The sequence below is a fragment of the Eschrichtius robustus genome, chromosome 1 (assembly GCF_028021215.1).
Source record: "Eschrichtius robustus isolate mEscRob2 chromosome 1, mEscRob2.pri, whole genome shotgun sequence".
Classification (NCBI taxonomy): Eukaryota; Metazoa; Chordata; class Mammalia; order Artiodactyla; family Eschrichtiidae; genus Eschrichtius; species Eschrichtius robustus.
In genome coordinates this window covers 164239042-164252161 of record NC_090824.1, presented here as the reverse complement: position 1 = coordinate 164252161, position 13120 = coordinate 164239042, and the positions used below count along the sequence as shown (strand labels likewise).

The window sequence follows — 13120 nt, the reverse complement described above, 5'->3', positions numbered from 1 at the left end:
AAGAGGTGTTTAATATGCAACTGAAAATGTGGGTCTGTGCCCAGGAAACACTTCTAGGCTGGAGTCAGGAGCATAGAGGTGATAATTGAAGCTGTGAATATGAGTGAGATCACCCTGGGAGAGAGATGGGTGGGAAGATAAGAAGGTCAAAGACCTTCCTTGAGGAAAACCTGCCTTCTTCAGGAGAAAAAGGAGGAGAGGGAAAAGAGAAGGAACAGAGTGAGAGGTGGGAGGAGAACCACGAGAGATGAGGAGGTTGAAGAGTGCCTTGGATGGTCTGCAGGCCAAGATGACCAAAGACCTTCAGATCCAGCAGATAGGAAGCTGCTGCCAACATCAGAGAGAGCGGGTCATTGCAAAAGGGGGGCAGAGACCAATTGCAGTGGGTTGAGGGAGACCAGGGCTTGGGGAAATGGAGTCCTCTTTGGAGGACCTTGGTGGTCATTGGGGAGGGAGACACAGCACTAGCATGATGACGTATCTTGTTTCTAGAGAGGACTTCTTAGGAACGAGGAGACTTGATATGGAGAGACTAAAGGTACAGGGACAAGAAAATGTCACTAGTTAGGAACGGAGGGCATGAAAGTGACAGGAGAGGGATGTCCGTTCTGAAAAGGAGGAGAAGAATGGCAGAAGTAGCAGAAGGAGGAGAGAGAGGCTGAGGAGAAGGTGGGCAGGAGGGCAGACGGAGGAGCTCGCATGGCTGGGAAGAGCGTGTGATTGGAGAGGAGAGGTCAGGCCCGTAGAGTGAGGGTTTCTTGGGATGCTGTGAGTGCTTGGGGACGCGACGAGTCCTGGACAGGTTTGGAGCTGTTGCCACATGTGAAACTAGGGGTCCACCTGTGAGGGCTGCATGTGACAACCGGACTCTGGCCTGTCGGGTGAGTACCAGCAGCAGCCACCAGTGATCTCTTTGTGAGGACGCAGCCTCCAGGAGCTGGGAGAGAGCTGCACCTGGGTTGGAGGGCCAACCAGGAAAGACTAAAAGGTGGAGGAAACCTCTGAGTACTGACTGGCCACCAAGTCCACTGGCCACTCCCAGGGGGCTGGTGGCCCAGATGTCTGACCGTGGGGAAGCACCCAGTCAGTTTCTGCTCAGCAGTATGGATAGAGCCCTGGGTGGGGTGGGAGGCTGACCAAGGCTCCCTGAGGGAGGGCCAGGTCCGAGAAGGAAGTAGCCCCTCCTCAAGACTGGTGAGGGAGATTCAGACCTGCCCCACCTGAGTAGAACCTGGTGAGGGTGCTCAGTGGGCGGACCCAGTGGTACCCACCGTGACCTTTGCCCTCATCATATCCTCTGCCCCCAGGAAAGCTGACGGGCATGAATGAGATCACAGAGAAGCTCACGCTGCCAGACACCTGTCGGAGTGACCACGTTGTGGTGCAGAAAGTGACTGCCACTGCCAACCTGGGTCGTGTCCCTTGTGGGACATCTGATGAGTATAGGTACTGACCACCAGCAGGGGGACAAGATGGGCTCTTGGTCCTGATTTGAAGGAGGGGCCCCATGCCTCAGGGTTGAGCTCATTCCTCTACCCCCACCTCAGGTTTGCAGGGAGGACGCTGACCAGCGGGAGCCTGGTCCTGCTGACCCTGGACACCCAGCCCACTGGAGCTGCCCAGCTGACAGTCAACAGTGAGAAGATGGTGATCGGCACCATGCTGGTGAAGGACGTGGTACAGGCTCTGACCCAGTGAGCCTAAGTGCTGTGACCTCTTTGACCGTTACTTGTCCCTCCCTCGTGACATCTAGGCTGTTAGCCTCTCTGTCTCTTTCTTTCTCTCTCTCATATCAGACTCCTCATTCCAGATAGCATCTGGGGGTCCTCTCTCTCTCTGGTCATGACCAGGCTCCCTCCCACTTCTCCTCCCCATGGGTTCCTTAGTGACCTGTGCAGAGGGAGATGGCAGGGCTCCATTCAGTCCTCCCAGCTTTGTGTAGCTATTTATGTGGCAAAATCTCAATAAAATGTCTTCTCCCTAGATGCTGGCTCACCTTTCCTTTCTTCTGGGTTCTGCCTAAGGGGGTTGGGGGGGGGCGGGGGAAGAGCTCCGAAGAGTGACTGTGTTTGACCCTTGTGAATGATCACCACTGACCTTCTAGGGGAGGCTGTGACTGACTCTCAGAGGTGACTCTGGTTGGACCCCCAAGATGACCATCTTCAAGTCTTCAGGCATCTCTGTGTAAGAGACATCTGATCGGGGATGGGGAGGTCAAGCTGGAAGAACTCCCTGGTCCTTTTTTATGAGCCTCTGCAAAGATGCCTCTTCGACATCTGGCAGTCCCTTTTGGTTCCCCTCAGGGGCCCTTGGGAAGGAGAACTCATAATGTGGGGGATTCCCAAATGTAGGTGCAAGGTTCAAAATATGTCAACTACATCTAGATATGGGGCCTAGAGCCCCACCTAGCTGGGGAGATGACCCACCTGGCCATCTTGGAGAAGGAAGAACAGGAGATGGAGACCCGTGCTTCTCAAACTGCCGTTCATCAGATCACCTGGGGGTTTGTTATGCAGATTCAGATGGGTAGGTCTGAGGTGGGGCCTGAGATTCTGCATTTCTAAGAAGATGTCAGCAACCGATGCTGTTGTTCCGTGGACACACGTGAGTGGTGAGGATGTAGAGCCTCCACACCTGGGACAAGCCTTCTAGGGGTGGCAGTGAGGGTCAGGGCCCCTCCCTGATACCTTTCCTGGTGAGGAAAGAGGCTGAGCAGCAGTGGTTCCTAAAGGTGTAAAAGGTGTTCCATTAGCATGTGTTGTGCCAAAAGAAAAAAGTTTGTAATCATGTAAATTCAGGAACTGTGGATTGGAGTACAGGAAGTTTATTTCCCACGGGCCTTCTCAGAGCCTTTATTATGCTAATGTGCATTGTGACCCCCCCCACCCCCACCCCACCACTCCTTCTAAGAAGGGCTACAGCTCACAGTGTTACCCCTACTTGGTTTTGACCTTGGGATGCCTTTGTCCCAGGACACCTTGATTGACTGTGTTACAGGATGCACACTCCAGTGATAGTTTGAGACGTGGTGCCTCAGCCCTGATCCTCCGTAACCAAGACTCTAGTTTCTTGACCACACCTCCCCACAGCCCTGTCACTGAGCAAGTCTGTTTAGAGAAAGACAGGGTGAAGCAGGTGTGGCCCTCTTCTCAGGGAAGGAGAACAAAGGCAGTGCCAGGGGACAGCCCTGCCTCCGACTCCGGGGACTTGCTGGGCTCTGTGGCACCAGACAGCAGCTGGGGCCGCTGCTTCACTGAGAGCCTTGGGGCCCCAAAGTCTCCCTGGGATCACTGTTTTTGTCGCTGCAGGTTCTGAGATGGGACTGATCCACCAGTCATGGGTCACTCGAACGGTGGACTTGTTCTCACTTGTGTCTCTTAACCAGTACTGCCTGCAACAGAAGAAAGAAGGTGGGAGCGATTTTCTAAGAAATTAGAACAAGGACCATCAGAGAATTCTATTTTTAAAAAATTTATTTATTAATTTATTTATTTTTGGCTGCGTTGGGTCTTCGTTGCCGCGCACGGGCTTTCTCTAGTGGCGGCAAGCGGGGGCTACTCTTCATTGTGGTGCGCGGGCTTCTTATTGCAGTGGCTTCCCTTGTTGCGGAGCATGGGCTCTAGGCGCACGAGCTTCAGTAGTTGTGGCGTGCAGGCTAATCAGTTGTGGCTCACGGGCTCTAGAGCGCAGGCTCAGTACTTGTGGCGCACGGGCTTAGTTGCTCCGCGGCATGTGGGATCTTCCAGGACCAGGGCTCGAACCCGTGTTCCCTGCTTTGGCAGGCAGATTCTTAACCACTGCGCAACGAGGGAAATCCATCATCAGAGAATTCCTTACCAACCTGGACTTTGCAGCAAAGGCCCCAGAGTGGATTCTGTAGGAACCAGAAGTATATACGGCATGAACTCTAACATCCCTCAAGGAGCTTACAGCCCAGTTTCCCAGAACCTCTTGGAAAGGGCACCAGGATCTCCAACCCTGAGTGAGAGTCCAGAGCACGGGAACCTTAGTCACAGCCCTGTGTTGGTTTCTCTGGAACGTGTCCCAGGCTGTGGGGTTAGCAATAACAACCCTTCTTAAGAAAATGATTCTCGTGCGTGAGATTGTCTCAGGGGAGAGGCAGGAGGCAGGAGAGCGAGGTGTAAGCAGGGAGAGTCCGAGTCAGCAGCTGGTCGGGAGAAGGAGCCCAGCTGGGAAGGCTGGAACTGCGGAAGCAGGCAGAAGTAGCAATCTTCAACCCAGGACGGGGAAGGGACCCCATTCTCTTCTAGGGAATGGTCTGCGGGGAGAAAACCTCAGTCAGAGGGGAAGGGAGAGTAGCTGCCCCAGCCTCAGCCCAGCCCAGCCCGTATCTTCCTGGACTCTAGGTCCATGGCCGAACCTTCCACAGCCCTGCCACGTCAGCATCCCCGAGTGAGTCTCTGCAGGGATAAGACAGGGCCTGCCCGGAACACACTGGTGGAAACAGATCAGACATACAGGACCTGAGGGGGTCCTCACTTCTCTCCAGAACATTCTTCTTTCCAACCCATATCATAGCCTGTGTTTTCTCACTGATCCAAGTCTCTGCCACTGTGGTCACAGGCCTCCTGGATCTTAATGTGTCCCATGAGGAGCATTGAGGGGCAACCATGGAGCTGTGGGATTCATGTGGGGCCCAGGACCTCAGAGCGGACTAGGAAGGGCTCTTAGGGCTCTGCTGGTGCACAGGGAGGGTTCGGGGGAGGGGGCCAGAAATGGACAGAAGCACGGGGACTGGCACTGAGGCAGAATGTGCCCCCGGCAAGGGTCAGGTAGAGCATTAGTGAGGACCCAGGAGGTCCAGGTGTGGTCTGAGCCCGACCACAGGCCTGGACAGGTCAGAGGACAAGGAACACAGCGAGGGGCTGAGAACAGGAGCCCAGTCCAGGACGGCTTCAAGGTGGTGCTCCGGCAAATGGCTAAAAGGAATGGCTTCAGTTTTTGGCCAGGTTGCTGTAGCTGGCTAGCTGCAATGACTGGGGAACAGATCCATCTAGGGATACTAAGGAAGCCACTACAAGGACCCCGAGTGGGCGGCATTAGCTGTGCCCGTGCCTGAACCCCCCAGCCTGTCAGCCCCAGGGCAAGCCCCTGGCCTAGTTCAGTACCTTCTGCTGGGCATCTTGAAGGTCACCTCTCAGCATAGCCTGCCGATCAAAGGGATGGGTGTTGGGTATGTAACTTGCTGTGACAGGATTTTCCCTGGCCTTACTGGGCAAAGAAGGAAAAATAGGAAAGTTCTGGACCCTCCCCCTGCCCCCCCCACCAAGGCCTGGCTCCTGGACAGCCAGGATCCTCACCACCAATTTCTTCCCTGCCTCCTCAGCACATTCACGTCCCTCTCGGTCACTCTAATTCCTACCATGGCTCCACATGCTGGGGGTAGGGGTGGGGAAAGGCCTGCCTTAGGCCCCTCCTTCCTCATCAAGCATTTGAGCAGCCAACAAGTGCTGGGCACTGTGGTGGCAAAGAAGCTATGGGCTGATGACCAACCAGGACTGGGGTGTGAACCGTGGAGGGACTGCTCAGCCCAGTAGGTCCCGTCTCATTCCACCAGCCTGCAACTGGCTGCAGAGCCTGCTGGATTGGGAAAGCCCCCGCTCAGGGGTGGGGCAGGAGAGCTGCTGAGGGAGGGTGTGCATGGACCTGGGTCCTCAAGGAGGTGAGCTGGGTCTTCCTTCTATGATGGCCTGATCACTGTTGTCTCCCAGGGTCAGGAGAAAGATGGTGAACCAGTGCCTAAAAGGGTGAAGCCCAGGATGGGGTTTGGAGAACAGGGGGTAAAGTGGGGCACATCCAAAGGAAAAGCAGTGAGCACCTTCTTGGGCCTTCTACTTGATGGTGCTGCCTGATCCCGTTGTCTCCTGCCCCACTGTCTCTCCCCCATCCCACTGACCTGTCCGCTAAGAAAAAGCACTTAGGGCCGCACTGTTTGATCCTGACCATGAGGAACCCCACCCCCATCCTGATTGCCCCATTACAGCTGAGGATGCTTTGGGGTCACTGAGGCTTGGGACAGTGCTGAGGAAGGTAAGCAATGCTGGGGATTACTTCTTATCTGAATGTCACTTTCACCCCGAACGTTACTTCTTATCTTGCTGCCAAGGACCCTCTAACTTTAGCCCCTTTTCAGATCTTCCACCCATGAGTCCACCTGAGTGGAGCTTCCCAGTGGTGCCTGGAGAATAAAGGTTGCCAACAGCTCAGAAAAATTCTTCTGTCTGGGATCTTCCCAGACAAATATGTCCCTGTCTTTGGGACTGTTTTTTTAAAAAAACTTTTAAGTCTACTATTCATACAGTAAATTGTACAAATCACAAGCGTGCAATCTGATGAGTTTTCATAGACTGAACAACCCGTGTAAACAGCATCCAGGTCAAGAAACAGAGTGTAATAGCACACCTCCTTCGTACCTCCTTCCAGTTTGGGGCCGTGTTGTATTTCACTCAAAGATCGATCACAGAGCTCTGAAATGGTTCCACAGCAGTCTGCAAATGGCAGTGGGATCCCAGAAGGCCAGCACAGACTTGTGTCTGGCAGTGCCAACACGGTGGCATATGCTGCTCTCTGGGGCTACTGGGGATGTGTTACCAACAACCCCTGTGGCAGGGGCAGGGTGTGTGGAAATAAGTGGGGTTGTTTTCTTGTTTTGACTGAAGGAAAATGTTAGGAAACCGCTCTGGGGAAGAAGGAACTCTTGAGGGCTTGGGCAAGGTGACCTTGATCGAAGTCTTGATGTGCCAGATCCCCAGCATCTGCACCTGCAGAGGAAAGGCAGGAGGCTGGGAGAGGGTGAGGCTGGGAGAGGGTGAGGCGTGGTCCTTCTCACTCGGACCAAGGCAAGACTGAGACCCTGGGCTCCTGACAAGAGTGGCTGCATACTCTCCAGTAAATCCCTAAACTTCAGCTTCCTCAGCTGCAAAACAAAGGGGAGGGACTCTCAGGCTCCCACGTCCCTCGCGCTGAGACCCTAGGCATCCTCTAACTCCTTTACAAGCATTTCAGGACAACAGGCACTCACCTTCAACTGCCATCAGTGAGGCAGCCGACCTCCAATGATCACTGCTTCCTGGCATTTGCACCCTGGTGTCATCCCCTCCTACATCTTATCAGGGCTGGTGTGTGTAAACAATAGGATACTGTAGACGGGAGAGTATGTCATTTCTGAGATTAGCTTATGAAAGTCACTGCACCTCCATCTCAGTCTCTGTCTCTCTGGTCATTTGCTCTGGAGAAAGCCAGCAGCCCTCCGGAGAGGTCCGTGTGACAAGGAACTGAGTGAGCTCGAGGTGGAGCTAGGAGGCAGATCCAGGTCCAGGCAAAGCTTCAAATGACTGCGGTTCTGGCTGAGAGCTTGACTGCAACCTCAGGAGACAGCCTGAGCCAGAACTGCCCAGCTAAGACAATCTTGGAGTCCTGACTCTCAGAAATTGTGTGAGAGAATAAATATTCGTTGTTTTATCCTGCTTAGTTTTGGGGTAACTTAACAGCGTAAATTAATACAATCCAGCCCTCGACCCATGTCCTAGGGTATTGAAAAAGTCCTCAGAGGGAGCCTGGGCCCCCAGCTCTGGCCTTCAGAGCAGTTTGCGCCCACATTCAGTGTCAGTGGCGTGCTGGAGCTGGCTCATGCTGGCTCGTGAGCATCGACTGGTATCGTACTGGTGGTGTGAAATCAGCCAGGGCAGAAGTATTTATGCCACAGAAATAGGTGAATACTGCAAATGACTCCTCTCTTGCAGCCAATTGTCAAACATTTATCAGCACACCACTGCCCTTAATTGTCTCCATCCCTATATCTCTTTAAATGATTATGATATATTTCAAGTTTAAAGAATAAAATAACAACCTCTTGTGTACTGATCACCCATTTTAAGAACTAAAGCACTCATCAGTTCAGCAGACACCCCCTGTATCCCTAGTTTCACAAGCTCATCCCTCCCCACGTGAAGTAAATCACTATTCTGAATTTTATGTTTATCAAGGCCATGCATTTTTTGGTACTTTTACTACATACAGATGTGTTCCTAAACAATACATTATATTGTCCTTTGTGGTAGTGATGTACTGCATGTTTTAAAATTTTATATAAATGGCATTGTAGAGTATGTGTTCTCTGACATCCTACTTCTTTCACTCAATGTTGTTTATGAGTCATCCATGTTGATATGATTAGCTTTATTTCATTTACTTTTACTTATATACAGTATATTCCATTGTATGACTAGACCACAATTTATCAATCCACTCTCCTGTCGGTAGGCATTTAAGGTATTTTATTGGCTTGGCCAAAAAGTTCGTTCAGGTTTTTCCATAAGATATTATGGAAAAACCCAAAAGAACCTTTTGGCCAACACAGTATTTTATTTTTGCAATTAAAAAAATTATTTTTTTATTTTTGCAATTTTGAATAACACACCTATAGGCATTTTAAACTCCTGCCTCTTTTAACATGTGCGAAAGTTTCTCTAACACATTTCCCTGGGAGTGGCATTCCTGGGTCATGGAGTATACATACCTGCAATTTAACAACATCGCCAAATTGCTCACCAGAGTAGCTGTACTTCACGTCAAGAATATTCACGGCACCTTCATTCATAATAGTCCAATTCACATTGCCAATCACTAGGAGAATGGAGAAACAAATATGGTATATCCATACAATGGAATACTATTTAGCAATAAAAAGGACTTAACTACTGCTACCTGCAGCAACATGGATGAATCTCACAGATGCTATGTTGAATGAAAGAAGCCAAAAGTTTATATGAAGTCCTAAAACAGGCAGAATGAATCTGTGAGGAAAGCAGTTAGAATATTAGTTGTCTCAAGGAGAGGCGGATGAAGTGGGAAGAGGTATGATGGAACCCTTTGGGCTTCTAGAAGGATTCCATGCCTTGACGTGGGTGGTGGTTACCTGGGTATGTATGTAGGTAAAATACATCAAGCTGTATACCTAAGATTGTGCACTCTGTGTACTCTCTGTATGTGGGTTGTTACCCCTCAATTTAAAAAATGCAGAAAACAAAAGCCACAACCCAAGTGGCTGAACCAGTTTACATCCTCACTGGCAGTGAGCCTGCTACTAGGATAGTGAGACTTTTCATTTTGCCTATCTAGGAGGTGTGAAATGGTATCCTACTGTGTTTCCCTGGTTATTGGTGAGCCATTCCCATCTTTTGCCCATTTTTCTATTTGCCTCGTTGTAAAGTTCTTATATATTTTGGAAATGAGTCCTTTGTAGATCATGTATTGCAAATACCTTCTTCCAGTGTATGACTTGTCTTTTCAAGTTTTAAACATCTTTTGATAAACCAAAGGTTTAAATTCTAATGTGATCAAATTTATCAATTTTCCTTTATACTCTGTGCTTGTTGTTCCATATTTACAAAATTTGCCTGCACTATGAGGTAATATTCTCCTAATACTGTTTTCTAAAAAAATTTCCAAGTAATGCTGTATACATTTGTATTTTTAACCCACTTAAAATTTACATTTGTGTATGATGAAAGGTGGCGCTGATCTACTTTCTTTTATCCCACTTAAATGGGCAGGAAAAAGAACAAAGAACATGGTTTCTTCTGCACAGAGCTTGGCAAAAGCCGAGTAGACACTATGTGCTCACTTTACCTTGTGGTCTTGAGTTCCTAAATGAAACCCCCTTCTGATCTTTTCCAACCAGGAAAATTATTTTCTCCCTGCAGTCTCTTTTCTTCTTTTAGCTCTCTGCCTGCTGTGGAGGCACTGAACACCTGAGCATATAAAAGAATACAGGGTCCCTCCTAGTACATGCATTTAAAACTTAGTCCAGCCAATTACAGTTACACTTAAAACCTGTATTGTAAATCTGGGGCTTGACTGCAGAGATGGTGCCAGGCATAGCTGGGCTCAAAGGGTATTTGTTGACTGGGAGAATGGATAATGCTGCCTATTTGTTCCTGCTACTTCTGCCAGTGACCAGCTGTGGGGACCTGACCAAGTCATTTAATGCCTCCACCTCTGCCCCTTTCCACACCCCTCCCTGTGGATCATGGACATCTTCTAGTCAGGGGTACTGTTCTTCCTGTATAACCTGCAAGCCTGGCCAAGTCAGGGCAGGGAGACAGGACTGACCAAACACATGACTGTATGTGCACTCAGCCACCCCTTCCTTCACTGTCTAGTGAGGGCTGGGGTCAGTCAGAAAGAAGTGCACACATAAGGGTGCTGGACATTTTGTACTTAACTGGTTAAGGCTTCAGGCTCTGAAGCCAGAAGACTGCCTGGGTTTGAGTCCTCACTCTTCCACTTCTGGCTGGGAGTCCTTGAGCTAGTTACTTAACTTCTCTGAGCTTCAGTTTCCTTCTCTGCAAATGGGTTAACATAGGTAAAACACTTAGAACTGTGCCAAGCACATAGTAAGTGCTCAGTGAAGATCAGCTATTACTATTACCTGCAACAGAAAGTTTAGGAAGAGGGATTTTATGCAGCAGAAATTTCTGTTCCATGTCACCTGAAAGATCACTTCATTTTCTTCTGGCTGGGAGTTTTAAAATATGAAAGAGCTCCCAGATACTGTTCCCTTGGGCACTTTTCCAGGTTTTGGATTCTTATCTTCCTCAGCTTTGGGTCAGGGAAGAGAAAGGGATGGAAAGGATGAGCTGCATGAGGCCCCTGGACATGCTGGGCTTGACTCTTTTAATTTGAATTAGTGACCAAATTTAAAATTAGGAAGATTTCACAGTAAAAAAAACAAAACTGCATTTCCAGCTTGTCTTGAAAGATCTGGCTGGGCTGGGACATCATTCCTGCACGGTATCCATCAGCTAACTGCCCTTTTAGATGTGCCTTGGGCCTTCTTGGTGCTGTCATCCACCCTCACTTGGCTCCTGGGCTGTAGGTATTTGGGTGTGGCACCCCCTGAGAGGACAAGCAAGATACACTACCTCCGATGAGCTGTCCTATGCTGTTTGTGGGCCAGGGTGAGACTTGTGGGCGGGCTGCTCCTAGAGAAGGAAGAGCCCCAGGTAGGGCCTGGTGTGGGAGGGTTCCAGGGAAGCTAAACCAGAAGGTGTGGTTTCCTGGGCAGCTGAAATGGGCCATCTTGAGGAGGGAGGGCAAATGGGTAGGGGGTGCCGGGGCCCCCTCTTGCTCTGCCGCTGCAGCCATCACCTCTCTGCCCATGACGTCAGCAACCCAAGGAAGCTCCTGAATGGGGATATTCTATGGCTGGAGATTGGCCAACTCTCATTGTAACACTGGGTCCTTCTGTGGACTTCTACTCCAGCATCTGTTCTTACCCTCACCTTCTCCCATTACTGTAATCCTCCTGCAGTAGTAGGCTAGACCTTGCCTTCCTCTTCTTCCATTGCCTCTGCACTCCCTCCCCTTAGCCATTAGATCCAGGCCAGCCTCACCAGCCTGCCAGGAAGGCAGCAGACCTGTCCTCTCAACTGCCAAGAAGAACCTTAAGCATAGTAAGTGCTTTATAAAATAGTATTATGATGATGAGGTAACACATGTACAACCCTTGGTAATGCTCAACAAACGCTGATTCCTTTCCTCCCCACCCCAATCCCTTGTTTCCCCTCTTTTCTGTCAAACCTCTACTAAGTCTCTAGTAACATCACAAAATTTTGAGACCTGATACTGCCATTCCCCTGTTTACAATTCTTAATAGTTCCCTGCTGTCTGCAAAATAAAGACCTTTCACAAAGTGGGCCCAAGCTTCCCTCCTGCGGTATCGGCACGCATTAGCCTCCATCCTGGGCCGATTGAGCCACTCTGTTCACTCCTTCTCAGTCTTTGCTTGATCTCCCTGTCTGGAACGCCACCTCCGCCTCTGTGCCTGACTGGCGCTTCCGGTCCGCTCCCGCCCCGGCTACCCCAGGACGCCTTTCCTGACAACAGCCCAACCCACGGTGGTGTCTCTCGCCCCGTGACCCCCCCTGTCTCTTGTCCCCTCTCCGAGAAGTTTCCTATTGCAGGCTGGAAAGAGCGTCGGAAGCGGTTTCCCCAGGTAACTGTGGTGCAAAGAGGACCCCTGGTGTCTTTGGAACTTTCCGGAATCCCCAGACACCCCGCGCACCCCACTCCCCACCCCACCCCCGTTCCAGCACACCGAGCAGCCAATCTAGAGTGAGCGTGCCTGCTGGAGCCTGGGAGTGAAGGCTCGGACATGGGCGCGTAGGGTGGGTTCTTGCCCTGGAGGGGTCCTTGGAAGAAAAGGAGCGTGGACACTGCAAAGACGGCTTTACTGACAAAGCACATGGCCGCCCCGTCGCAGGGGCTTGTGAATCGCGTCCTATTTCATAAGGGTTAAACTGACGCCCCAAAGAGGTGAATGACTTGACCAGGATCACTATGTGAGTGGCATGCTCCACTTGGGCCCCTGGCCTCCTAGGGGGTGGGGTGGTGTAAGCCGTGGCCCTTAGCGGGTGCAACCGCCGAACCCGCCTCCGTTCGGGAGCCTGGCTCCGGGTGGGCGGTGGAGCCCTCCGCCGGGCCTGCTGGAAGGGGCGGGGCCCCGGGCGGGGCCGACACAGGTGCTTCGCATCCGGCCGGCGGGGGAGGGAGGGGGCAGCTCCGCGGGGCTTTATAAGAGGCCCCGGCTGCGGCGCTGTGCGCGGCTCGCTGCAAAAATAGTGCGCACGTGTCTGCGCGTCCCTCGCCGCGCCGGCCAGCCGCCTGCCGGCCGGTCCGTCCGTCCCGCTGGGCCACGCCAGCCCCATGGCGTTCCCGCTGGTAAGAGCTGCTCGCCGCCCGCCCGGGCGGGGCTGGGCGGGGCCGCGGTCCGCGCCGCGGCAGCTAACGGTCCGCGCGCAACCTCGGCTGGTCCGCGGTACCCTCCTCTCCCGCCCCACCCGTGCGCGCAAGTCCCGGGCGGGGCGCGGGTCACGTGCCCGCGAGCGTGGGGCCTCGTGGAGGGGTGTGTGGCAAAGGGGGGGGTAGGGAGCCTCCTCGTGACTCAGGGCCTTTGGGCTTAAAGGCGCCGCGGCCCTCCGGGGGCGGCTGCTGGGGCCTCCGAGCTGCGTTGCAGACGCCCGTTGGCCTCGAGTGTCTGTCCAGACGGGAGCAGACCGGACGGAAGGGCGCCCCCGCGCCCGGAACATTTCCTTCT

The 13120-nt window shown here is 52.0% G+C and overlaps 1 protein-coding gene across 4 annotated transcripts in view; it reads left to right on the top strand.

The window, feature by feature from the left end:
* The window catches only part of AP3B2 (adaptor related protein complex 3 subunit beta 2), a 31550-nt gene extending 29852 nt beyond the window's left edge, over positions 1-1698 (top strand). For all 4 annotated transcript variants that reach the window (XM_068537902.1, XM_068537896.1, XM_068537881.1 and 1 more), the window contains 2 exons: positions 1308-1446; positions 1548-1698. In XM_068537902.1, coding sequence (XP_068394003.1) covers positions 1308-1446; positions 1548-1698 — 290 coding nt within the window. The remainder of the gene's footprint in view (positions 1-1307; positions 1447-1547) is intronic.
* Positions 1699-13120: the final 11422 nt, after the last annotated feature.